The sequence below is a fragment of the Anser brachyrhynchus genome (assembly GCF_964034855.1).
Source record: "Anser brachyrhynchus genome assembly, chromosome: 11".
Taxonomy (NCBI): domain Eukaryota; kingdom Metazoa; phylum Chordata; class Aves; order Anseriformes; family Anatidae; genus Anser; species Anser brachyrhynchus.
Genome location: NC_137706.1, coordinates 11,915,204 through 11,942,922, shown reverse-complemented (window position 1 = coordinate 11,942,922; position 27,719 = coordinate 11,915,204). Strand labels below are relative to the sequence as shown.

The 27,719-nt window shown below is 38.6% G+C and overlaps 1 protein-coding gene across 2 annotated transcripts; it reads right to left on the bottom strand.

The window, feature by feature from the left end:
• Positions 1-2,496: 2,496 nt before the first annotated feature.
• Positions 2,497-27,088, bottom strand: GATM (glycine amidinotransferase). Of its 2 annotated transcripts, XM_080607605.1 has the most exons (10): positions 27,071-27,088; positions 16,126-16,246; positions 15,102-15,320; positions 9,240-9,435; positions 8,272-8,462; positions 6,888-7,025; positions 6,472-6,636; positions 5,596-5,659; positions 5,364-5,480; positions 2,497-3,495 (listed from the first exon to the last, which is right to left on the bottom strand). In XM_080607605.1, exons 4-10 carry the CDS (start codon positions 9,334-9,336, stop codon positions 3,383-3,385), a joined length of 885 nt encoding a protein of 294 aa, XP_080463731.1. In that variant the 5' UTR covers positions 9,337-9,435; positions 15,102-15,320; positions 16,126-16,246; positions 27,071-27,088; the 3' UTR covers positions 2,497-3,382. The 2 variants fall into 2 exon arrangements, with proteins under 2 accessions (XP_080463731.1, XP_080463730.1); XM_080607604.1 differs by lacking the exons at positions 16,126-16,246; positions 27,071-27,088 and adding an exon at positions 15,763-15,919.
• Positions 27,089-27,719: the final 631 nt, after the last annotated feature.

The window sequence follows — 27,719 nt, the reverse complement described above, 5'->3', positions numbered from 1 at the left end:
GATGCCACTGCTGAAACTGAACAGAAAGCTTCTGATCATATGGAAAAACTCCCCTGCCTTCCTTGTTGAAGGAAACATGAGTTGGAGACAAATCTATTCAGCCAAAACCTCCAAGGATTAGGTAGAAGAATACGTATTACTGGCAGAAAACAAAAAACAAACAACTTCAGAAGCATAGTGGTGGTTTGCAGACTTAAAGACTTGGTACTGTGTGAGCAGTTTAAGGTTAAAAAATATACATATTTTATAAAGGATAAGCAAAAAAGCTGGGAAAAGGCTGACATGCTCATAAATTTTTTGCACCTAATTTGATGTTTAATAATATCCTTTTTGAAAGTCCCACCAGACATAATCAAGGGAACTATTAATGGAAAAGAAGAATTCTGATCCTTTGAGACTATATACAGATTTTTAAACACAGTTCAGCTTGCCCCAAAGCGTACAAAACAGTAGAAATTCCATCTACACTGCGTGTTAACTTCACCTAAGTAAAACGACAAAATGCTTATGAAAGAAAAACGGTACTAATTCTTGAAGTTGCTCTTCATCTAAGTACTAGAACTAAGACTAAAGCTAAATTTCACATTAGCAACTTTCAAATCGATTTTTAGTCATGGCCTAAATAGGAAAGCATTTCCTGTTAAACTAGAAGCCTAAACTCCCAAGTCAATACGTTTGTTCATTTGGGTTGGTTGTTTCTTTTTCTGAAAATGAATTGAAGAAAAAAATCAGCAAGACACATTCACAGGCCTGCTGTAAAGACAGCTTTGTTCCAGCATTAGGGATCATGTATTTGTCATCAAAGTAAAGATTACTACACTTTCTTTAAAACCCAAGCAGAACATGTGAGCCTTCAGTAGATTCAAACAGGAGTACAGGGTTCTTCGGAAATGCATCACATGCCTAAAAAGAAACAGCCCACAAGCAACAGGGCTTGTGAGAAACACAGTGATGAAAATCACTATAATTTAAAAAAAAAAAAAAAAAGCTAAAAAAAAAGAATTCTAGCATTTTTTCCTTCAAACTGAAAACACTGGGTTTAATACAAAGGGTGATTTACAGTCCTTGTTTTGTTTTGAGCCGTTTGCTTTCTACATTCCTCCCAGATGGGTATAAACAACTACCCGAGAGTCCTTGTAATTTTTCAGTCATATTCATCATTGGATACCAATGCCTTAATTAAACACTACAAATCAAAACAGGATGGTAACTGAAAAAAACTTTACAGAGTTTAAGCATTTGTTGGGGTCTAAAACTCTTAGTCTAACATTGGATATAAATGTGTCTTGAATGTTTTCTCCTGTGAAGTCAAAATCTCTAGTCTACGCTATTTTTGAAAGAGCTACCTTCATTATTGGAATAAACTGGTAGAAGACTTCAGAGACAGGCCAGCCACCCCGCCTATTCTTCCTTTCCTATGGCTCTAAAGAACATGCAAGAAACAGCTGATCACATCAGAGCAGACAGCAGCACGTTTTCCAGAGAAAGAGAACATTAAGGTCGGTGCACATGCAGCACCTTTATCACTGGCAGGTCAATCACATTTATTGTGTGTGCATGGGAGGGAATTGTGCTTACAATTGCTTCAGAAAAGTATACTGAGATGAAGTCAGAGCATCTGTAACGTTTACATAAAGCTACACTGTACTATCAAGTAAGGGTCACGTATAACAAGATATGAAAGTAGTCTCCATCATTGTGGATGTATCAGAGGCACTTGTATCCAGTTATCAATCCACGTTTGGCCAAAGCTTTTAATGCTTTCAGCTGTACCGTGTGATACCTTATGCTGTGCACAAATATACAGATATCCACTTCAGCACTAGAGCATGCAGAACAATGGCAAAAGAATGCCTTGGAATGCATGTCCCTCTACCCAGCTGTTTAGGCTAAACGTCCAGCTCCCTTGTCATTAATAGAAAGCAAAACTAATTTATAGTTGTAGACTCTGATGAATTTCAACTGCCTAAAGAGTCTTGATTTTAAAGTTAAAAGAGAGAAGCCATCTTTACTCAGTGAAATGGTGGTAGCCATGTTATTAGCTCTTCCAGTGTAGCATCTTACAGAATTCTAGATCATCAACATATGAAAAAAAAACATGTTTGGTCCCATGCAGCTGCTGGCAAAATACGACAATGGGGCTTTATAGTTTGTTGATAACTTAAACGTGAGCATGTTATGCCTGACAGCTGATTTTGCAAGACCTTTTCTGTGTAGTTGCACGGTATTGTGTGGAGTAGTAGCTTCCTCCCTACTGTGATAATAAACATCTATTGAGAGTACTCTCCCCCACCAGTCCTACTTCTGGACAAAACACAAGCAACAACATGTTACGTGAACAATATAGTACAAGGATTTCCTGCATTAAGATGTTCCATATTTTACAGAAAAAGCCATGTGTATTTTCTATTTCCAGCTGTATGCTGGATTTTACAAGCACCTAGACATCCAGATATTTCATGCTTACTCCATTTCAGAAGAAAGGCAACACAAACAGAGAATGCAAAAAAGTTTATTAGCATAAAAAGTACATATTCAGTAATCAGTACTCAAATCGCGGTATCTGCTACAGATGAAGGAGGTTGCGTGAGTGGTGAAGGAGGTGTCAGCTCTTTTTTTTTCTTTCCATTTTTTTTTAGTTACGTAAACAATTCACAGCAAAACCTGTAGATGCAGACTATTAGCTACCATTTGTACACTTTAAAAAGTTAAATAAAAGAACCAATTTCAGCAATACAAAAAGTAATATAAAAAAAGTGTTCAGATGCATGACAAATGCATTAGAAGAAAATGTAGACGGACATCACAAGTAAATGAAAATAATGTTTTAAAGTTAGATCATACTGGAAATTCTCTGAATATCTGTATGGCCCAACATGAAAAGCATTATAAAATTACTTGGTTCCATAAGAGATCTGTACAGTCGCATCTGTTTTAACTGCATTAAACACTAATATATTAGAACAATAAACCGATTAAAAGGAATAAGAAATGTTAATTCAAGTTTAACATTTCAAGCTGCCTATTTGATAGAGTATCAGACAGAGGTAGATGTCCAATGTTAGTGACCAAACTCATCTAGCAAGAGCCTTTAGCTATCTTGTCAAGTTTTTACATTCAAAGCCAATGTGAGAGGACTTCGTAGATGAAGGATGTCTTTCAAAAAGCCAGCCAGAAAACCTGTATTGCTGATGGAAGTAGTTTCAATTATATTGCTTAAAGTGAAGAGTACCTAAGAATAAATCATTCCCTAGACCACTGTAAGGACACCACTGATCAAGCACTAGAACAAATTAATTTCATTTTTGTTAAAATGGCTGCATGAGCTCATTTCCTATGCTTATTTTAGAAGCTGAACTATAGCTGCCTAGTTGGCTCATGACTAGTCAAAATAAGATTGCAGGGTACCACGGCGGCGGATATCACATGTCCAGCAATGGAAACCACCTCCCAATGAATTGGCATGGCGAATATTCACTTTAATTGTAGAAATGCCTGCAAGAAACATACATTGCATACTTTTAAATGAAAATCTCAGATTCATGTGGTAAGCTTTGATCAGAACATTAGATAATCTTTTATCAGATCATAGAAAGTATTTCCTACTCATTTGTTAAGAATTTCTTTCCCCCAAATTCTAGGCAGAGAACAAGCCAGGAACACAGCTAATTTGTTTATTTCAGCCATACCCTCAGGAATAATACAGTACCTGGTGCACAGCTGGTGTTTGATGTGTTATGACATGTCAGTCAAAAAGAAAATCATTTTCTTCAGCATGTGAAAAATTAGTTGAAATGCCACTACGATATGTGACCAAGGCACATTTACATAAATCTGTGTGAGCATTTACAGTTCAGTCGCTGAATATACTCTTTCAAGTAAATCAGAATTGAAAGTACAGATCTCCAAGACCCTCTTTCTCCAAGAGGGGGAAGAAAAAGCTTTTATACTTATTACCTAGGTTAAGTTAAGCTTCCTCCCACTTCTTTTCAGCTCTGATTTTTCAGCTGTGGCTCAGCTTACGCAAAGTCCTGACAGATGGATTAGGATCAGAAGACTTTTCTGTTACGAAGCTTGACTTTTTCTTTCTTAGTACTTTTGGGAGATCAAGAGCAGTTCAGTAGAATCCACCATCTAGGTCAGAAATGCTTTAATTCCCAGCAGACCCATCACAGTCCTATGAACTTACTGACTACAGAATTTTATGTAGAACTTGCACAGAGTAAAGTTCAAGTGTGAAGGATGTGTCACGACTGGCATTAACAGCCTCATTTTCTAAGTATTTTAAAGTATTTATAGATACTCTGCTCCTTGATCACGCAGAGAATTAAACAACCCAAGACTAGAAAGCTAGAGTTGTTCACTAACAGCTGTACACCCAGTCATTTAAAAGTAGAATAAAACATTAGATTGCATGGTTCTCATCTGTGAACTGTCTCAGATTTGAGGGAAGCTTCAATCAAGTGCTCTCTTCCATGAACAAAGCAGCCTTTCTTCTAGGTTCAGTTATCTTTCACCTTCGGTTCATTCTCTCTCATTAGTCTTCTGCTTGTGGGAGTATTCCTTCTCATTCTCCAAAACATCGATCCCTCACTTTGCTTGATTTTTCCTTTTCCTTATTTACCCATCAGTCCATCTATCTGTCAACTTTTGCATCACCATGTGCAGCAAGAGTCAGCTGGCTATAGCACCAAGCAAAAGTAGACTACCCGCCTACTGACCAGCTATGAGCTGTAAGTAGACCTACCCAAATCCTTCTCTCCCGGAATGATGGGAACAGTTGGATTAACTGCATGAGTTCAACAAATTAAGTCTATTTTATTTGTCTTTCCAGGGAGCAGTGCATAGACTTGGATTTTTATATTCAATAATAGTCATCCTGCCACTGCATATCTAAAGGAGTTCTGCCCTATCTAAGATTATATCTTGCAGGAGAGAGATTCTCTGTAAGTGAGCAGAAATACCTAGGTTAAGTAGTCTTAGACAGTTTGAAGTATAAAGAGAAGGAAAATCTGAAGCATTTTGGCAGTATCACTCAGCAATACATATACAATCCCTCTAACACAGATTTTGACTTTGAAACCAAACAGTTTCACATTAAAGAAGTTCATTCAAAAGCTCATGCTATAAGCAATTTTAATTACTACTCATACCTTCTTTTGCTTCAAGCTGTAGGTATGTCTTAAGCATTCAGGAGAGAAATCACTGAACGACTGTTATTTATTAATCCGATTGTTTGAATACCTTTCTCCAGTGCTGGTTGCTTTGACTACTATCAATGAAGCCTCCATTCATCCTGATGCACGCAGTTGAGCTCAAGATCATTTCATTTTAAGTGTATGTTAAAATAAGTTAGGACGTACCCAGTTTTTCAAACATCTTGTGAATTGAAGTCTCATTGGCATCGACCATCACACGTTTCTCATCCAGCATTAGGACATTCATGGAGAGCCATTTAGAAGACATCCACAGTGGGTGATCTAAACACAGGAGAACAAACCTGCTACAGTAACTGTAGACTTTGAACCAATGTTGCCCCATAAGAACACGCTTAAGAATATTATGGAATTATTAGAAAAAAAAGTATGAATATACCATCTGGGATGAGTGGCACTGGGGGGTGAATCACTGTCCAGCCTGCTTTCTTGAAGAGATCAATCTAAAAAATAAATTTAGTTAGATTCTAAACGGGCTTCTTAAAGCATCACATTATGTCATCCAACCTATGCCACATTTTCACAGGGTAGTTCAGTGTATACAACACCCCCTTCCCTTGTGTTCCATCCACAAAATCAATTTTTGTACAAGAACATTTTGAAGACCTTTTCCAACTTAGCATACTACTAGCATAGTTCTACTGTTTTTCTTAGTATAAGCTAACTACACAAAGATACATTAAAAACAAAGACGATATATGCAGTTTAGAGCCTGTCAAGTGAAAATGATATTTGTAAGAATATTGTAATAACGTGTAAGAATGTTAAATAAGTATTATATTTTTTAGGATTATTAATTTCCCTATAGGAATCACTGATATGAATTACAGTGCTCTTTATAGAAACCAGCAAAAATACCACAAAGTTACTTCTGCATTGTACTTCCTGAGAAGCTAAATATGCAGTCTATTTAACAAAGGAAACAAAACATAGGTATCCGGTGGAATATGTTTCTCTCAGAATAACACAATTAAGTTAAAAATAAGAGGAGGATAATTTGGCTAAAGAGAATCGACTTTTCAACCTCATTTCCCGAATACTTGGAGGAGCTCTTTATTCACGTGTAACCACGAGAGGGAGCTCTAGTCCTAAAAACTCAGTAAGCAAACCAGCCTGCCAGTATTTTTAAGAAAAGCTCCTCTTCACCCTCACTTCAATGATTTAAATCACTCAGTGATTTAAATGATGAGTAGGGATATCTGAATCATTTAAAAATATCAAACACTTGATACTTTCTCCTTTGCTGCAATCTTACCTGGTAGCAGGGACGGTCTGGGTTAGACAGCACAAGACCAGGTCCAATGATATTAAAAGTGGCATCAATGTGCATAGGGTTTGGATCCTTAAAGGATATTACATGCACTCTATAGTCTGGTGCAAGATGTCGCCTCATCCATTCAATGCCCATGTAATTAGTAACCTAAAAACAGAACAAAGTTTCACTAGGCTAGAATATAAATGACATCCAAATTTAGTTTATATAAGGTTTTATTTAAATAAATATTTAACACCAAAATACTAGAACCCTGTGCCTCTAGCTAATATTTAACAGATACTCTATAAATACCAGCTTTTGTCAATACAAATTTTAATGTTGTTTAGAAATGTAAATATAAAAATATCAATCATCAAAGATAGATAACAACACTGTTGGAAGAAACCTTTGTTTACCTGACTCCTTTGTACAAAGATATCTCTTCCAGCTCTAATGAAGTCAGCAGCATCAAAGCATGGCTCAAATTCTGTAGTTACAAATTTTCCCTGAGCAGCCAGTTTGTGCCTGTCTTCAACAGAGCAGATGGGATAATCCTAATTCAGAAAGGAGATAACTTTAGGTTGGAGCTGGTAGGCGAAAGTTTTCAAACCATTTCCTACAGACGAGCATTTTGAAATGAAGAAAATATGTTTATATTGATAGCTAGTATGTTCCATATGTTCCCTTGGAGTTGGTTTGTTTTTTTTTACTTCTAAATAAGTAGAAGAAAAAGTGTAATTATGGAATTTTAAATAAATAGAGTTTCAATTACATTCAAGAACAGGTGATGGTATAAGAGAAGAGTTATATCAAGAAGTTAATTGTTTGTCAGAACCACTGTCTCGATAGTATACTGACTTGTGCATTGAAAGTATTCATCACCAGTTGAGTTTAACTACCAGTCCAACAAATTATTGCACAGGGACAGAAATACTTGTATGCAAGCTATTTCCTAACACAGGTGGACTTTGCACTTTTTCCACATTTTAGATTGAAGCACTACTTTAACTTAGAAGGTAAAATTTCAGGAATTAAAATACATTTTAGAACAATGGAATTAAGAACAGATAAGGTGGAAAAAACAGCACAAACAAAAGCTACTGGATAAGTAAGTATGCTTCACAATAGGCTCTGGATGTTTTCTAATATTGACTGATTACTCTAGGGTAATTTCATTTAATGAAGACTTCCTTGCATCACTGGGAAGTTGTTGCTGCTCCCAAAAAGTTATAATCATTTCACAACCAATTTAGCTGCACCTATTGTAGATGCTACCAAGATCCTAATGCAAATGGGAGCCTACAGAAAACTACCAAAATTGTCAAAGTAAAGTATTACAGAAGAAAAAAAAATCACTTATATTCAGAAGGTAAATAGTCACAGTTTAGATCTTTCACTATTTCTTCATGTAGCTTCCAAAATACAAGTCCTTCATGCAAAACAAGAATTGTGAGGTCTTTTTGGTGAAAAGAAATATACACAACTCTTTCCCACCTTCCTGATATATTCAGGAAATATTAATTCTTTGAAGTACTCTTTGTGATGACCTTCGAGCATTCTTTCCTCTTTAGCAATGCTAAGTTACAGTCAGTAATCAAAACAATTCAGAGTAGACCTGATTCCAATAGGCACAACTTCCTGTTTCTTATTACACAGGTGCACACTCAGTTTCACCTGGATAGACTGTAGAAAGTTTTCCAACATTAAAGAAAACACAAATTCACTTATTTCCCTCTCTCTTTGTGAAACGGATTTCCGGTTGAAATTATCAAAAGTTCTGAAGCAAAATGAGAATAATACCTGATCATAGAGCTCATCTGCCATTGTGGGTTTGGGAGCAGTTGTCCACTTAGCACCACAGTTGAAGTACTCTTTAATTATTCGTCTATACGCTCTGTACTCAAAGAAACGAGCACGCCAAGCCATAGGCGCTTCAATAATTTCATTTCCCACCACCAGCAGGATGTCTCTTGGCATGGCAGCATACATACCTAAAAGGAAAAAGTACATGAATCTATGAAACAAATAGGCTTTTCTCAGATTTTTCAGGTTCTTCACTTTTTACCACCATTTTTACCATTACTTCTCTACCTGAAAGACTTGCAAAGAGCATCTTCACAAAAGTCAGGAAAATAGGCCATAATGAGGCTCTTATTGACAGTCTTCAATTTTTCAAAGTGACATTTTCCATTCAAAATACTTGCAACATTTTGCTACAAAGCCTCATTCATAACAAGTTTACAGCTAGAAGGAAGTCATCCACAATCTACAAGTCTCCACAATCTGATTAATGGAAACTAACTAGACATATGCTTATGAACTACTCAGAAGACTTCTATAAAAGGTAAGAGGTAGTGGGTTTTCCAAGTGGACCTCATTTTTTATGTCATCCTTTTAAATAGTAATAGCACAGGACAAGAATTTGATGCAATGCAGAACTAGTCCCAGTAGGGTATGTAAATAAGTAACAAGCCAAAAAAAAAAAAAACACCAACAAAAACAAACAAAAACAGCTTTGTTATTATATTGCTAATAATTTTCACAATTATTACCTGGTCCCCACTGAACTTCTACTAGTAAAAACTAACTTAAGAACATGCTTGCCATGAAGGGGACCTGGAGACCACAATTGATACAAAGTTGAGTAGGATCTACCCTCTCTGGATACTCCCGCTCCAAGCAGGAAGTTAGACTAGATGGTAGCCAAAGTGTCTCAGACAAGAGAGCTAAACAGACTATACACCCTTCAAGAGCGGAATAGTATTTACCTGTAGATTCAAAATCAGGTGTTTTATACTTCACAGACCAGTCAATTGGATCAGGCCTCTTGACAATTACACCTTCTTTTTTCAAAATATTGCACATCTCCTCAATTTCAGCAATAGCTTTTTTTACGTGGTCTTTGGGGAAACTCTGGCCTCCAAATTTCTGATAAAATCCCCAATACTTCTCATATGTGTTGGCCTAGAACAAAAGGACAAGTGACAAAGAATAAGCATCGTGTTTTTTTTTTTGGCAAAGTGAAATAGATGTATAACATACAATTCTTCATGTTCAGTTCTCTCACCATCTCAACATTGCATTGTATAAGTTACCACATAGTGCACCTTATATTTGATTCCTGCTCTAATGTGAGGAGTTGGTAAAAGCTGTTAATGGCCTGCTGATCCTTCTGAAATGAAGGGCTGGGGTGAGACAGTGGAAGGAAGGTAGAAGATTCAAGACTTCAGATAAATGCTGCCAATTATTCCCTGTCAAGAACTCCTATCCTAGAAGCACTCTGCTGCCTTTTTGTGGTTACCTCTAGCTATTAATACTTATCACTGGCAAGGTTTTTCTCAGATGTTTTATGATGTGCATGTGTCCAGTTATTAAATATGTTTAAGTGCAGGTGTTAGACTAGTTGTGAATAGCTGATGGTGTCTTCACCAAATAGTTACACACAGCAACAGAATTAAGTTTCAGCTGTACATGCTGAGAAGACTCACTCAACTAGCACGCAGTTTCAGTACTGCTGATAGACTGTACACAGGGCATGATGCCCAAGAAAAAGTCCTTTGATGAGCAGCAGAAAAAGAAAAAGGAGAAATCAATTCTGGAAAGGGGAGAAGTACACATTTCATTCATATTTGCAAATTTAGTGTTATGACTTTTAAATGGGATTTTCAGGGCATTTTCTTTCCTCCTATTTTTGGATATAGATGGATCAGTAGCTTTAAATTCCTTGTTCCTATGGGTGGAAATACTACTACAAATAACGTAATTAATTCTTTCTTTACAAGTCTTTTCCCCTCTCTAGTCATAGCCCCATAGAAAGTCTCATTATTATCAAATCACAGACGAAAACCAAGACAGTCTACATAAACAACTCCTATTTACTCTTCAGTGAGTATTTACTAGCTGGTGCTGCCAAGTGGCCATGACAGATTTGGTCCTTGTTACGCTAGACCTGTACAAACACACCAGTCATAAAGGAAACCCTATAGACATGTTATTTAATAAGGCTAGCAAAAATTCACCTGTCTGTAATCACCTTGTTAAAACCTCACTTTGGTACTGTCACAGTAGTGGCATCAGGAATTGTAAAGCAGCAACAGATGACATGCCCTGTTGGCTAGAAGTGGCCATACTTCAGGTAATGCAGAAGTCTAGAAAATGCAAGTGATAAATTCATCTGTCAGGGTTGGGTTAAAACAAGTATAACACTTACAGGCCAAAATCCTCTGCTCCTGAAATCCTCTGACAGTCTTCTCAAATTAAAAAATAATAATAATAATTCAGAATTATGTCCTTGTACTCATGGTTGAAAAGAAAAAACAGAGATTTTCAAAACCGATTAGGCTGCTTCAGCAGCGTGTCTTTGGAAGCACTTCATTCAGATTTATAAGCTGTTGAAACCAGCAACTTTGATGGGTCTCTGCTAACACTAGCATGACAGGTGAACACGTGCAAACGTATCCCTTCTGGAATGACAGCAGAAAGCATCAGAAACAGTAAAGAAAGAGGTCAGGACCTCCCTCTACCAATTCTGCTCATTCAGACAGCATGAGTGACAGCAACGGGACACAGGAGAACCTTGCCCTCCTGAACATGAGAAAGACTCATGCAATTGCAGTCCTTATTGCCTTCCAGAGAGCACCGCTCTGGACAGAAACAATGCAATGATGAACCCCCAACAATGAATGTTGCTAGTATGGTGTATGAGTCCCAAGTAGGCAAGGCAATTCTGCTGAAGGCATCGTGCCTGATCTCCGTTCACAATCCAGGCTATCCACTGCGCTCTCTACTATTTCTGGTTATTTGCCCTCAAACTATAGAGGTAAGATAGAAGGGGGAAAAATTTCAACTTTTTAGACATTCTTAACATTTATACAGAGAGCCCAAGCAAAGGTCTCAGTATGACCCTCCTGCTCCTCCACTACTGAAACATATTCCCATCCTTCCTGGGGGAATTTATTCCTTCCCTGCCCCATGCCCCACTGCTACCCCTCTCCTCCCCCCAAGGTCTTGGGTGATTTGATCACCTCAGATTTGCCAGCTGTTCAGAAGTCACATGCAGATCATATGAACTGCCTAGCATTCCCATGGACTCCTGTTCTGCTAATGAGACAAATTTGTCCTATGGAGTAAAGCTAGTTATTTTCAGAGCCACCCGTGTTATATTTGAATCTCTTTAATTCCTAAGAGGTATAGCTCTCCTTTACTACTGCTCCTGTTTCTCAAATGTGAAAAATGACACTTGTGGTGCCCTAATCTGATAGCGCAATCCTAAAATTACAACAAAGTAAGATGAACACCATAACACCACTCCTATTCCATACCATAACAACACTCATATTCTGAATAGATGGGCAAGAAACTCTGTCACTGGGACATCTATTTTGTACTAATTCAGGGTTGAGATTTCAGGCCCCTTTGACCACATACTTACATACTTGCAATTATTTCAGACTTCTCTAAAAGTACCATGACCAGGAAATAGAAATGAGCTTTAATTAATATTCTCAATGCACTTTATGAGCTATAATCTGAAAGTACATGAAAAACTGTAGTGGTATTTGGGTGGGAGGGGGGAAAGCAACATTATCTTTCTGAAAGAAATTCAAGAATGTGCTGTAAGAAAAAGATTATCTTTAAGAAAAAGGATAATCACTCCCTACAGTTGATATATATTTAAAACATTTATAGTGAGGAAATAATTAACGTTATCAATATTATGCTCTCTAGACCTACCTTAAAGATAGCTTCTCACTGAAGATATAATGATCTGTTGTAATAATATCTCTTCATCAAAAAAGTATTATTTAAAAAATATACTGAAAAATCCTTGTGAAGTACAAAGCCATAAAGCTCAACTGTTTGACTAAATGTCAACTGCTTCAGAAGAATACAACTGAATAGTGAGACTTGATCAATGTGCTTATTCAAAAGAGGCCATCTTCCTAACTGATGGAATGCTAGATAAGATTTCCTATGTTTTTCCAAATAGTGCATTTCCCTTTATGTAACCTACGCATGCCATTTCAAGCTCCCAAAAGGATATGCAATAAAGAAGCTGTCCAATGTGTCAGCTTATTAACATTCCTCAGATATTTAGAGTTTCCTATTAAATTCACTGATTCCTCCTCCTTATGCCAAGCGCATCATTTCTACATCACAGGAAAAAGGCTTTTGTTGTACTTTGAGATGTGCTTTTGGTATACACAACACCTGAACGCATCCATACTTCATGCACTTAAGTATTTCGTATATAAACATTCATACAGTTTTAAAACATGACAAAGAAGCACCTCAAAAGCCAGTATTTACGAAAACAGCATTATGATTTGAGACGTTTTTCAGGTACAACAGTTTAGTTTTTCCTTTATACAATTCAAAATTGCTAGATTTAAACTGCAGTTTTATAACTGATAATCCTCATTCACACTTGGCAGAAGCCATGTGATATACAGCAGCCCTAGTATTGCCATTTACAGCAACATAATAGGGAAATAGATTCTTATTTACCTCCCCTACCTTTCAGACACATGGCAGAGGTTTGAATAACATCTGAATCTATTAAGATTTTTTACTATTGGCAAGGTAGGATTTAGACTACTGCTTGGATTATTCAACAACGTCCACAAGGTAGAATTACCTTAGCAATTTCTACAGCACAATTAAGACAAAAGCAGAGAAAACTAGAAAAAAAATCTCAGCCAGCACACACTATTCCTATTAACTGTTTTGGCCAATGTATTCATCAGACTAGGCAGTTTACATAAAGAAAAGCTAAAAGTAAAGGTTGCTTTAACCCCCAGATAGTAAGTCTTCAAATTCCAGAATTAATTCTATACTTTGACACTCCTCATCAAGCTTTTAATATTGCATAGAACAATAGATCTGAATGACCTGAGCTCATTTGTTTAGTTAGGGCTTAATAGGCACTAGAACAAGGCTATGAGTAAAGTATGTGACATTTCAGCAAGTTAGACATTTGAAAGAGTATTTTTTTTCTGATATTAAAGTCCTTGGTCACTACTTAAGAACATAATTTTGCTCCAACGTGATGTTAGAATGTAACAAAGATAGCTGTTGGGTTTTCTCCATACTCTTTCTGTCCATTCCTTATGGCAGTTTTAAGTACATAAATGCACACACACATATTTTATATTAAAAATCCCAGTCCTCATTAGCTTGTTTTTCTGAAGCTGCTAGAATTTCTCTGGAGTGTCTGGAACAGGATTCCAGAGGTTGGTAAGTGAGCTAAAGCTTTCAAGGAGTATTTTACAAGTCATAATGAAGTCAGTGGCAAATTTTCATTGAGCTACTGGGGCCAAGGTATCATCTCAAATATCCCAGTGTATGTCAAAGGATTACTCTTCTGTCTGGGGATTAGAACCACCAAGCTGCAGTAATTCATTCAAACTCCTCCAAACACTTTTGGCCAGAATCATAGCCCAAGTTTTAAAGAAAAATATACAAAGCTAAAATGGGCTGTAGGAAGAAAAGTTTCTTTCCACAAGTACATCCAAAGCTTCCTCTAAACTACCATTTCCAGCACTTTAAACATCTTTTCAGTATCATCTCTCCTACTCCAAAAGAGAAGAATTCCTGTGTGTGTGTGCATGCATCTGTGTCATGTCCCCTCCCCCTTTTAACACTGAGGTCTTCAGTCAATTTTGTCAAGGTATCCTGTAAAATTTTACTAAGGTCTCTCCAGCAGCTGTATTATGCCAGCTCATTTTGGTGGGATAGCCATGCATTGCATGTCCCTCCTCTAAGGCAGCAATGTGGCATCACGCTGTATCTATACTGTGACACTAGAAGAGAAAAACTCGGGATTATCCCCAGGAATGCAGGTAACAACACATGTTCAGCATTTTAAAGTCCAGGTAAAGTTCACAAAAAGAGTTCGGAGCAAGCCCAGAATTTAAGCATTTCTCTTAAACTAGAGAATGAAAGCTTCTGCTTAGTTTAAAACCATTCAATAGTCTAATGTTCTGTGTAAAGCTTTTCTTAAACATATATAAGAAGCAAAGCAAGGCTGAAATACAAGATTTTAAAGAGCAAAGAAACATAGTTTTAAGTTACTGTTATAGTTTTACGCACACATACATAAAAAAAAAAATTGAAAAGCAGGAGAGTATACATTTCCATACAACACTTACTATAGCACATGGGAGTTCCAGTGAGCTATTTAAAAGCTATTTAAATAGAACAGTCTTACAGCTACAGACACTAATCTCTCTCAGACCATTAAGTAGACAGCTATACTTCCTTTTCCTTCAAGTTGTAACCCTACTTGGTTTCATGCCCCAGCTCACCAATTATATCAATCCTGCCACCTATCTCAAATGCTACAATGTGTGTAGCCTGATAGTGTCTGGACTATATTACCAGATCATGCTGTACATATTAAAGACTGTCTCTACTACGTAGTGACTTCAGTTAAAAATTAAATCAGTTGAAAGTGGGAACAAAAAGCATAACCCCCACCAACACAGCTGAGCTGTAAAATAGATGTAAACAACCAGCATTAGAGAAGAATTTTCATGGGTAAATACCATACCTTGTGCACTGTAAAGTTTAAGTTGCATATATAGAAACTGCACTACTTTCCATTTAAAGTTGTTGTTTTTCTTGTTTACCTTAACCTCCACAGAAAAAGGAGGAACACAAGCATTTTCAGCTCTTCCCACAATGACTTCTTCCAGTGGGTCCCATTCATTGTATGAGCAAACAGGACTGTCCTGAGGTACAGGGCTTGTAGCCTTAGTGTCATCAGCAGCACAGGTGTTCTGGGAGGCCGTAGCTGCCTGGGTGCTCTGGAAAGATCGCTGCACCCATCCTGTAAAGACTCTTCCAAGCTTAAAATAGAAATAAAAATCATGTTTCCCTTACAGAAGGCAAAAAGTAACAGTTCAGAAGTCCACAAGGGCCTTACACTGCAATCCGAAAACAACAAGCATTATGTGGAACATTAACAGTAACATGCTGTTTATTAGAGGCATTCTAATTTATTTGTGGCATAGTATATGCTTAAAAGACAATTTGCCTTTTAAAATACATTCTGTCTGGAGGAATAACGGCATGGGAGAACAAAACTGACAGCGATGACCGATGTCACTGAACTCAGTGCTGCTGAACGGGGAGGATGCCCGTGCGAGCCCCTGCCACAGAAACCAGTACCGTGCCCACACTCGGCGCATCCCTGCGTGCCCGCGGCCACCGTGGGCGCGCCCCAACCCTGTCGGAGCGACCCGGACCCCGGCCCCGCCGAGCGTGGCGGCGGATCAGCGCGGCACCAACCCGCGAGCCGATGAAATGCGCCGCTTCGGCTCCGCGGCTCCCCCCGCGCAAGCACCGCACTCGCAGCATCTCCCCGGGGGCTGCCCAGCTCCGCGCCGCGCCGCGCCGCCCTGCCCGCGCTTTTACTGCGCCGGGACACGCCCCCGGGCACGCCCCCGCCATATATGGCCTGCCCCAGGGCGCGCCCCTAGGGCCGAGCCCGCGCTGCCCGGGAGCGGGGAGAGCAGGAGCGGGGGGTGCAGGGGGGAGCGGGGAGCGGCAGGAGCCCTCGGGCCCGAAAGCCGGGCAGGGGAGACGTGGACGTGGTCTGCCCGGATGGATGAGGCAATCCTCAAAGCCGGCTGACAGCTGCTTTCGACATACCTCGGTCCCACCTCCGCAAATGACTCTCCAGCAGCGAGATTTAAAGTTCTTCTCTAAGAAGCGCACTGAGGCCCATCGTAGCTGGTTCTAGTCACCAGATACGTACTCTTCATTAAACCTGCTGTAGACGACAGGAATTCAATTTTACAGAACAAGTCACTAATTCATTGCTTAACAATTCAAAGTTTTAGACAACAATCTAAAGATTTTGTGATTCTCCAAAAAATAATAATAATTTGAAGGGGTGTTTCTATAAAATCCCAACCAATTTCAAATTCTGGCTTCTTCAAGTGCATATTGTGATATGAAAAGTCATCTTAAAACGAAAGCCTAAAATCATTAGCTCCTGGTAGACTTACACTTTTTCCCCTGCAAAATCGCTCAGTAATAATATTACCAGAAAGAGACATATCTTCTAAAATGCTTCTGCAATAAGAAATTTGCTTGCTACCAGCTCTACTCATACTTGGTAATAAAAACATTGGTAATAATTACCTAATACACGTAGTTTTGCATTTTCTCAACTTTACACACAAGTTCGCTTTTAATTTTGCCTTACAAAAGTAAAAAGACAACATAGGAAAAAATAGTTTTACCCGAGATATTTTTGTTTAAAATAGTAGAGGTCTACATCTTTATTTTAACCTTATTATTTTTGGTTCTGCCTTTATCACCCTTGCTGTGCCATTTATTCAACTTTACTTACTCCTCTTTCAGTCAATGCTTTGTTTTTCAGTGCTAGTGCTGCGGGGCATGTCCATGAATAGACATGATATTTAGCATCACATCTATATATATGTGAGACCACAAGCAGCGCTAATGAACTCAGCAGACATATCTATAGCAGGGAGAAGGTAAACATCAGTACTACTAATGTATATTAAAACTACAGTCATAGCACAGAGCAAAACAGCTACAGTGTTAACACGCCTTAGACACAAGAGTAAGCAAGTTTTACTCTACTGGGTAATTAATAAATCAACAGTTTGCCTTTTTGGCACAGATAAACACTGCAGCTTCCCAGGAGAAATAGGACAGTGCAGTTTCTCTCATCATGAATTTACATACTTTGGGGAGAAAAGTTAATTATTTTAGCTGTTATGATATCAGACATGTTTTGTCCTGTTTCAAATGAAAGCAGAACTTTTTCACATCTTAGTTTGTTAGGACTCGCGTGTAATATAGTTGCCTCAAACTATATTTCTTTGTATTGAATGTTTCCTTGTATCAAAAAGCTTATTCTTAGTTTCAAAAAGGAATTTTCTTGATGTTACTTAATTTCTAGTTACCAATTTTTGCCATCTATTTAATAATAATAATAATAATAAAAGGTTATTCTAGTTATGCTCATATGCTTGTTATGTGATTCAGTTGATTTTGCTAAGGTCACTCTGCTCACATTGACCTTCTAAAAGAATTAATGATTGGCTTGAGGCTAAATCCAAAGGTCTTGCTTCTTTTCCTGTCCTTCTCAACTTATCAGCTAGTTTTGGACCTTTGGATCATTCTTTCTCAACTCAGTTTACATAGTTTTTCTGACTCTGCACAATACTTCTTTTCCTACTTACTACATATATTTGATACTCCATAGGGTCCCTAAAATTGTTGCCACCATCATTACAGTGGGCTTTGCGCTGAGTGCCCTGTCATTTATTTATTTTCCTGATGGACTGCATTTTTTCTGCTCACGTTTTTTCAGTGAAAACATCCTTTCCCATATCTCAACGGTCTGTTTCTTCCTGTCTTAGGTATGGTTCCTCCTGGCCATAAGCCAATCTTCATTTGAGTACAGTCAAAGCAGGAATCCTTTCCTTCTCCTAACTGGCATATATTTTGTCTGACGTTGAAACCTTTATTCATGCTTCATTAGCATTTTCCTTCCAGCCTTCGCTGAGGAACAGTCATTTGACCCCCAGGTTGCCCTCACATGGGCCTTGATATCTGTAACGATATCGATGCACCACTCATCTAAAATGCAACCTAGCGGTATCCTTATGCTTCTTTCATCACTTGACCACCTACTGTGTCACTTGAAAATAAAAAATTTAAAATGTCTCCTTAAAGTAGCCCCTCACATTTCTCTGCACACCTCCTCTTATGGGTAAGAACCTCCCAATATGGGCTTCATACGGTTCACATTTGTGGTGTATGAGAAGTGTCACTCTTCACAGTTCACTCTTTTGCATCAACACGAGAGTACTCCTATTTTTGTATGCTAGGTAGCTCTTTTTATCTTCCTCCTCCTCCTCCACGAGAAGGGCTTTATTCAACAATGTAAGTTTTAACAGTGACAAAAGTCACGGAACATGACAGTAACAATTACTCAAATGTAAATAAAGCTGATTTCATTCATTCAAATACCAGAAAGTTACTTAAATTTGGGCAACTCATTTGTTACCCAAATGAAATTCCAGAATCCCTCAATATTGCATGAGTCTGGGTTTATCTGCAACATTTATTTTTGTGTTCTTTCAGGGTTTAGTTGGACATGTGGTTTACTAAGCAAGTGCTGAGCTCTTTGGATTGAAAAGTTCATTGTAGAGCTGTATGATTATTTTTTTTTGGTAATATTCTCTCCATCAGTTTTGAATGACAAAGTGCCTTGCAGGCTTATATACAACCATATCATTCTGACAACTATGTAATCCATTTAAAGCAACGTGGTTCCAATTACCAGCAATATTCTGGCCCAAACACTAGTGTTAACAAAGATCAAAGTAAAAAAAAAAAAAAAAAAAAAAGATAGCTGAGCTTATAATTAACCCTCTAATATTTATCTATTAGAGAAACAAAAGTCTCAAGAGGTTACACCACTGTTTAAATGTGAATTTCCATCTGGTCATGAATTGACATCCCACCTTTCAGAGCATCTGTTGTTGTCTGGAGTTGTAAAGTGGTACAGCAATGTGCCTGAAGCACTTGGTGGACATGATTTTTAAGGTTAAAAAACAGCTTATCCTGTCCTACCAGTATTTCTGCTCTATAACTGATTACAATGTTTTTGTAGAGGAAGCCTGGTCTGAGCTGGTCTCAACATTTGCATATATTCAATAGTTCTTACTTGTGATATCTCTATTCAACAATAAAATTGTGAGAGAGTTCAGTTCCTTGTGCCTTGTCAATGATACTGCTCACTAAATTCCAGCAGAATACAACCACGAGAAGAGAATTTGGCACTGCAAATCTTATCTGTTAGCTAACAGGAACAACGCAGGGGAATCCAATATGCTTCTTAGAAAGCAAGTTTCCAAATTCCAGAAGTTCAGAAATCTGGACTGTTAGAGTTGGGAAGAACAGACGCATCTGAAAATATTTAAACTACATATTATTTTTTCCCTTTTAAGCTCATAATTTAGTTGTCAACTCTAAAAAAAAAGAAGTCTAAAAAGAGTCGAAACATTGTTAGACATGATTAAAACAATTTAATGTAATATATTTCACTTTAACTTGTGACCTGTAATAAAAGCTGAAAATCAATGTACTACATTAAAAATCCTTTGAAGGTAATCTCATTTTGTGTAATTAAATAGTATAAAATCTTTCTTTATCATTCTTCACAGGGAAAAGAATGATATAGTAAGATCTAATCTCTTACCTGACCAAACAAGCTACGTTTTTCATATGTAAAATGGTAGGAAATTCTTTCTCCCAGCTTTACCCACACCAGTTTAATCTTTATACTTGATGAGAAACTTTAAATGTTCTGCCTATTTTATTGCTTATAGTTATTAAAGGGCAAATCCTGTAGCTTTTTTTTTTTTAATTAATGAAATAGGTGTTGGAATTGAGTGCACCCTCATTAAGTTTGCGGCTGACACCAAGCTGAGTGGTGTGGTGGGTACAAGAAAAGGAAGGGATGCCATCCAGAGGCACCTGGTCAGGCTTGAGAAGTGGGCCCACATGAACCTCGTGAAGTTCAGTGAGGCCAAGTGCAAGGTCCTGCACCTGTGTTGGGGCAATCCCAAACATCAGCACAGACTGGGGGATGAACAGATTGAGAGCAGCCCTGTGGAGAAGGACTTGAGGGCACTGGTGGATGAGAAATGGGACATGAGCCAGCAGTACGTGCTTGCAGCCCAGAAAACCAATCAAATCCTGGGCTGCATAAAAAGCAGCATGACCAGCAGGTCAAGGGAGGTGATTCTCCCCCTCTGCTGCCCTTGTGAGACCCCACCTGGAGCACTGCCTTCAGCTCTGAGGGCCCCAGCACAAGAAAGACAGGGACCTGTTAGAGGGGGCCCAAAAGAGGGTCACAAAAATTATCAGAGGGCTAGAGCACCTCTTCTACAAAGAAATGCTGAGAGCTGGGGTGCTTTAGCCTAGGGAAGAGAAGGCTCCAGGGACACCTTATTGCAGCCTTTCAATACTCAAAGGGAGCTTATAAGAAAGATGGAGAGAGACATTTTACAAGGACATTCAGTGATAAGACAAGGGGTAATGGTTTTAAACCAAAAGAGTGTGAATTAGATTAGATATAAGGAAGAAATTCTTCACTCAGAGGGTAGTGAGGCACTGGAACAGTATGTCCAGAGAAGCTTTGGGTGCTTCATCCCCTGGAAGTGTTCAAGGCCAGATTGGATGGGGTTTTGAGCAACCTGATCTAGTGAAAATTGTCCCTGCCCATAGCAGGGGGGTTGAGTATTGAGTTTTTAATGGTCCCTTCCAACTGAAATCATTTTATGCATACACCCAATCCCTATGCACACACCCAATCCATAGTCATATAACCTTAAGTTCTTAGGCAGCAAGACTGAAAGTTTCATTGCCTTTAAGAAATCAAAAGAGGGGAAAAAAAAGATCTCCGGCTTGAAAATGGGTGATGTAGATGTTTTATGTAAGAAATTTAGGTAGTGATAAATCAAACTTTTCTAAGATTCCTAGCACACTGGCATGATTCAGTTCTTAGTGTATTTTTCTATTCATGCAAGCATTGCTCCTCGTATTTCTTTGTGTTAAAATGTCTCAAATTGCATTCCCAAATTCTATTAAATCACATATACAATCAAAATGCATATCAACATATGTACATCAGAAGAACATATCAATATAAATATGTAATGCACTAAATCTCAATCATGTCTGATAGTTTAGGAAATCATTTAACTCTTTTTTAGGGGAAACAAGGTAATACTGTAATACTGGAGGGCTGTGAAGAAACACCCCAAACCCCCACCCAAAACAAAGCCCAGTAACTGCACAAAGGAAACAGCACAGGTAGTAGAGGTGCATATATGTGAAGGGCAGGACACCAGCCAACAAGGAGATAGAAGTTGCAATTAAATAGCAAACAATGACAGAGTTCGGGTGAGATAATCATTAGACAAATTTTTGGCTTAGAGCTAGTCCAAAAGAAGTTTTGAAATTTGAGCAAATAAAATAGTCCTTGTTCACTGAATCCAGCTGAGTTCAAGACAGGACTTTCTACTGTCCTACCAGCTACTCACAAGTCATGATACATTACAGAAATGATTGCCTTACTAACTCAATTAGTTTCCTAGTAGAGCCTGCAGAAATGCACATTCTGACTAACTACACTGTATGTGCACATAAACACGAGTACAAACATACATATGTAAATATCTGTTTTAATTTTAGATGTCACGTTTCTATTATAGGAAGGTGACAGTGCTAAAGAAAGTTCTGTGAAGGCAAGGGATTTAGTGATCATAATCCATGACATTTTACTCTCTGTCATTTCCAGAGACAGTGCAGTGCTGACTACTGAAAAATGCAGAAGGTTCATGCAGCAAAAGGCACATCACTTGGTCGGATAGATTTCATTCAGACCACTATTGCCACGAATACAGTAACATGATCTGCCAACATGTTCTAGGATCAGGACTGTGACAATACTTTCTGTCCGGACTGCCAATTGAACCGCATGGCTCTACAACATTTGAAGTCTCATTAATCTCAGTCATATGGTCTTTGACATACCCTGTTTTGCATTAGCATGTAAAGTTTCAAGACTGCTTTACATTTTGTCTTGAAGAATATTTATAGAAATTACTAGTAGAACTTTGCTATGCCCCTAAAATATCAGCTGCAGCCAGTTTTCTTTTCACTCCCTGTGGAGTTAAAATTGTAGCCATATCACATCGTATCTCTGAAAAACAATTTCAAAAATCCTGGTTCCTTCAACCACTGTATGAGTGGCAACTGCAAGTAAACTACTGGCCTCTTAATGTGAAGGTTTGCATGATTTTTGTGTCAATACTTAGCATTTGCTCCACCTGTTTTATTTCTTGGAACAGACAGAAAGCATCAGCCCTCCAGCAACCTCATCCATCCAAAGCTTCAAGGAGAGAACAGCTTAATGCATAGAATCATAGAATATCCTGAGTTGGAAGGGACCCATAAGGATCATCAAGTCCAACTCCTGGCACCGCACAGGTCTACCCAAAAGTTTAGACCATGGGACTAAGTGCACAGTCCAATCGCTTCTTAAATTCAGGCAGGCTTGGTGAAGTGACTACTTCACTGGGGAGCCTGTTTCAGTGTGCGACCACCCTCTCGGTGAAGAACCTCTTCCTGATGTCCAGCCTAAATTTCCCCTGCCTCAGCTTAGTTGTTAGATTTCTATTTATTTTAGGAAGACTGCTACAAAAAACATCTTTCCTCCTCTTCGCCTTTCCACACTAAAGCAGAGAATGCCTTGAAGAGACTCTCTGACAAAAGTAATAAGCTACAGAACCTCAGCCAACCTGTGCATTTTTTTGAGCTTTTAAATATTCTCTTTGACATACGTGTACTGACTCAAGCATTATGTTATAGTGTATGCAGGCAGTTTATTCCTGTGAAAGAGGCTGAAGAATCCCTGGACTAAACAAGACCACAGATCTCATCTGTTCAGTTTGCCATAGCTCAGTAAATAAGACTGTAAGAATAAAGCTTCTTTTTACCCCACCCCTTTTCCAAAGAAAACACAGTTCCTTGATAAGCATATTCCATCACTCGATGCTCTTGTTGGCAGCAGCTGTGACTAATGCTCAAACTGTAATGCCTCTTAAAAGTCTGTCAAGTATAATTTGAAAAGTGATTTCATAAATTCATTGTGATTTATACACTGAATCTGATTCAAGCCTAAATTTAGTGGTTCAAAAACAACACTGGATTTGGACACATGGATGCCATCTACCCTTCCATCATAAAAGAAAAAATAAAGCAAAGGCAAAATTGTTGAAAAGGGGTAATTTTAAATTCTCCTGAGGTCAAGGCTCAGCTAAGTTATCTGCTTAATGCTTACCCTTTCATCTCCTCTCACCCACTTCAGTTCTTGACAGCTAATAAGCTCTAAGCAGCAGAGAGGAGGGAGCAGGTAGCTTGCACGCCATCGCTCGTATACCCCTACTAACATAATTATCTGAACTCTGAACCAACTTCTGCTGACATAGCTCTCGAAGGAGCTTGGCTTTGCATCTGCAATGAACTAAGAGAATTCTAAATCTATTTATGGGATGGAAACATTCCCTCAACTCCACAAAAGAACATTGAGCAAGACACCCTTTGGGGTTTCTGTATTAGGAGACAGGATAATTCCTGAGCTTTGACGGCTCCCTTCCCTGATCTTGAAGAGCACATCTGTGATCTGCTCTGCTGAATTCTAACCATCTCTGTCCAGGGAGGATAAGGATGGGCTCAGTACCAAGAATCCAGCTACCATCCAGTGCCAGGAATCTCTCACATGTCATCGTAGAACATTACAATTTGATTCCCAGAATTTCATACCAGTTGCTTTTAACACATCTACAACAGAAAGATGAGTTACACTATGAATCAGAGAGCTTCACCTTCAGCCAGTTGTAACTGAGCAGAGAGCTGTGTGTGAGCTGGCATCTCAACAGAAAATAGTTCGCTGTTGTAACTTTCATAGCTTAGAAGTAAACATGGCATTGTAAGAAGATTTGGTGGGAAGTTTCATACCAAAACAAGTTCTTAGTTGCAAAATGACAATTTCTTGAAACGAGAAAGTTTCATTAAGAGTTTTTAGATCCAATATATGTAGGTAGAACATATGAAAGGTTCCTTTCTCTTCTCCCACTTCCTGCTCCAGTTTTCCATGCAGGCCTCTGGGAAGACAGATGCTCATAGTCTGCCATGAGTGCTACATGTGTGCTACAAGCCTTCTGGCTTTGCAGCAGGATCAACTCCAACAAGAACTGCTGTGCCCACACTGTCAGAAATCTATGTGTGGCACATAAATCTAGACCCTCTATATGGTTTTGCCTAATGAGTCATGCCATGTTTATTCACAGCCAGGTTGCACCTCCTTTACCTTTTAATAGTAATTTCGTTAACACAAAGGAACATAAAGGAACTTGGGACAGAGTGCAGCAAAGCAAAGGTACCCTGCAACATACAGATTTCTTGTGGGGTGTTTTTTTTTGGCGGGGGGATGGACAGGGGAGCAGGGAGAACAGAAGGACTGTGCAATCCATCAGACAAAACTTTCTTGAAAATTCTAGGGTCACAGGAAAGGTTCACTCACTTGGAAAAGTTTTTTGGAGACTGTTGATCACAAAGTATTTCAGTGAACAGAGGTGTCAAATTAGCTGCAGCTGAGACCAGCAAGTCAGCTTGCCTAGCTGATCTACTAGAAATCCTGATGCATTACAAATTTGTAAGCATCACTCACCAGAAGTGGGGAAAGATCTGGAAAAATACCAATAAACTGCTGATGTTAGCACAGTTTAAGTGGTGCCAGCGCATGTATTTCACTGACCCTCATCTCCTGAACCTCTGCCAGACTGCGAGGCCAAAAATGGAATGGCTCGAACTTTGCCATGGATAGGTTCACTGACTTATCTCTCCATATACTATGAGCTTGGTTGTTGCATTCATGATTTTTTTTTCCTGGTTAATAGGACCAGTTGCACCTTGCAACTCATATAGAAGAGGGAAGGGAACAGAAGGAGAATTTGAGACACTGCATCTAGGGAAGGAGATTGAGCTGCTGCTTATCGTCTCCTCACTCCCTCCTTTTCATTGTTCATAGTACTAATATGAGCCTTGATGAGCCAATTCTACTCTGTGAGTCAGCAGGGAACTCACCCAGCAAAATATATTCTGCTGGTTTAGTGAGCTGGATTGGTCGCTGAAGGGTCAGAAGAGCACTGGAGCTGCAGTAAGGGAGGCAGAGGTAGAAGGCCACATAAGGATGAGAGGGAAACAGAATCACCCCTTTTGGCCACACCAATGAATTAGATCAGGTCAGCCTGTCTCATCTAATTGCAACCTCACAGAAACACTGAGATAATACTGCAAATAAACCCTTAAAAGCAACTGCAAATTTGAAAATGTGTCAGGTAGGCATTTCAAACTGGAAACTGAAGATAGATTTCAGCTTAGCAGTCCTGAAAAATATCCCATTGGGAGTGTCAGGTGAAGCAGACAAGAGAAGAACAAACCCCAGCTGATTTGTTACACAGACTCACTCAAACCGCAAGTCTTCCACTCTGAACCCCATCTCAAAAAAAAAAAAAAAAAAAAAAAACAAACAAAACAGGAAAGCTGCATACAGAGTGCTGGGCTTTCCCATGATTCCTGTCCCTTAATTAGCAGAACAGTGAGCTTGAATCCCAAATTAACAGAGTGTTCCAGCTACTTTTTACCCTCTGGTGACATCTTGTGGAAAAAACAAAGATACCCCTGCCTGCTGCCTAACACACCGAAGCCACGGGTGCCTGAACCTGTAGAGTGGGAGTCTCTTTCCCAAGTCCACAGGAGCGCTGTAGCATTCTCTATGTTTTAGTTTGTCTTTATTTTTTCTTTCCCTTACTGTTCTATGGATAGTGCAAACGAGCACTGTAACAACAAACCCTTTACAAAGAACTGAATATAGAGGTATTAAAAAAGCAAATAGGAGAGTAGAGCACAGAAACTGAGAAATGAGGAGAGTAATGAACTAATTCCTTGAACTATGTTTTCTACTAATAAACATATCATTTATATTTTCTAAAGCTGAGGATAATCAACTGTTGAGCAATTAGGGTTTGATAGTTAAAGTCAAAGGGAACCTACAAACTGCTTGCCACAGTGGCAGGAGAAAGCAAATTATCAGCACCACACAATCAAAGATCTTTGTACACCCTGAAATACTAAGCGGCTAACCCTCCCAGGATGCTTGTATGCCATTGACAGAGGCTAGAAGCAAGAACCCAGCTCAAAATTAAGTCCAGACACTAAGAAATGGAAAAGGTTAGTAATACTTCGTACCAATATTATTTTGGAGCCTCCATTTTGAAATATTTTATGTTCTTTATGAACAACATAAAATTAATTTCTCATATTTCTTTAACTGCATATGTCACCTGCAGAGGTGTAATTTTTATTAATCTAGCAAGAAAACTTTGTATGAAAGATTATTCACTGTTCTTAACTTCATGGTCCTTAATTTCTGCAGCCATTCTAGGAAATTTAATATTTAAACTTTTCAACAATCTATTTCTCTACCATAGTATATTTTTAAATAATTGAATGCAAGTGATCAGCTGATGTTTATGGCTTTCCCAGCTTATTTCTTACATCTACTCTGAAACTACTTTCTGAAAAACTATTCCAGAACAACTTTCCGTCAAGATATACTTATTTCAGAACATGAATTTCTAAACAAAGAGTTATTCCAAAATAGCTGTAGCCCTTTAAAGTCACCCCCTATCTTATATCACAATAATACATACCAAAGATGTAACACTCCTGTTCTTGGAAGGAAAAACAATTTCATATCTTTCTAATATAAAAAAAAATCATACCTCATCAAGAATAACCACCTATGCAATAGAAAATAGAATAATCTTCTCCTTAGAAGTTCTGATATATGATCATCCTCAGCAAAGATGATGAACATTTTGACAGTAACTTCAAAGGAAACAATTGAGCCAGTGTTCTCTAACGTTGTTAATCACTGAACTTATTATTATTATTATTATTAAAAACAGCAACTCACCAATGGGTAGTAATCTGCCATCCTGCCATTTTCATCTGCTACCTCTGGACACCTACATTCACCAGTGTAAGTGGATGTTATGCTGAAAACAAAAGTAGCTTAGGTTAGACTCATAATGTTGGAACAAAATCACAACTACATAACAAGAAATACATTTCCTTTTGAATTATGCTGGCACCTTGAAATGTAATTCCACAGAGAATATTGTTGCAGAGAAAAGAAAGTTCCATGAACATCAGCTGTCATGGAGATATCATAAAAGGATATATCTGTGTTTCAAGTGCTTCCACAAAACATTAGAAGAACGAAAGCTGGAAAGAACTAGACTATGGAGGGGAGCATACATAGGAAATCAAACACTCGTTAACAGAGCACCCACTGAAGCCCCAGTGATCAGCTGCAAGCAGCCTCTTGTCTCCACACAGACTGACTGTGGGGGCTCTGCAGGGGTGCCCAGGCAGTGTCAAACACTGCCAAGAGGCCTTCTGCAGCGCCTGACCCAGGGGCAACGGCCAGCACTGCTGACTGCTTGCAGTAGGTGAGGCCCTTGACCAGTTTCTGGCACAGCCTCAAGCACACATGCTTCTTGTAACGCTAAACACGTGTTAACTAGTCACAGAAGACTCTGTCAGCTTTCTAGAATAACTCT

Coding starts and splice junctions, on each gene's coding strand:
- GATM (XM_080607604.1), bottom strand. CDS start 15,831: ATGCTGCGAGTGCGGTGCTTGCGCGGGGGGAGCCGCGGAGCCGAAGCG. Junction 7,026..8,271: donor CAGATGAGCTCTATGATCAG/GTATTATTCTCA, acceptor TTTCTGAATTAG/GATTATCCCATCTGCTCTGT. Junction 5,481..5,595: donor AGTGCCACTCATCCCAGATG/GTATATTCATAC, acceptor TCCTGTGTTTAG/ATCACCCACTGTGGATGTCT.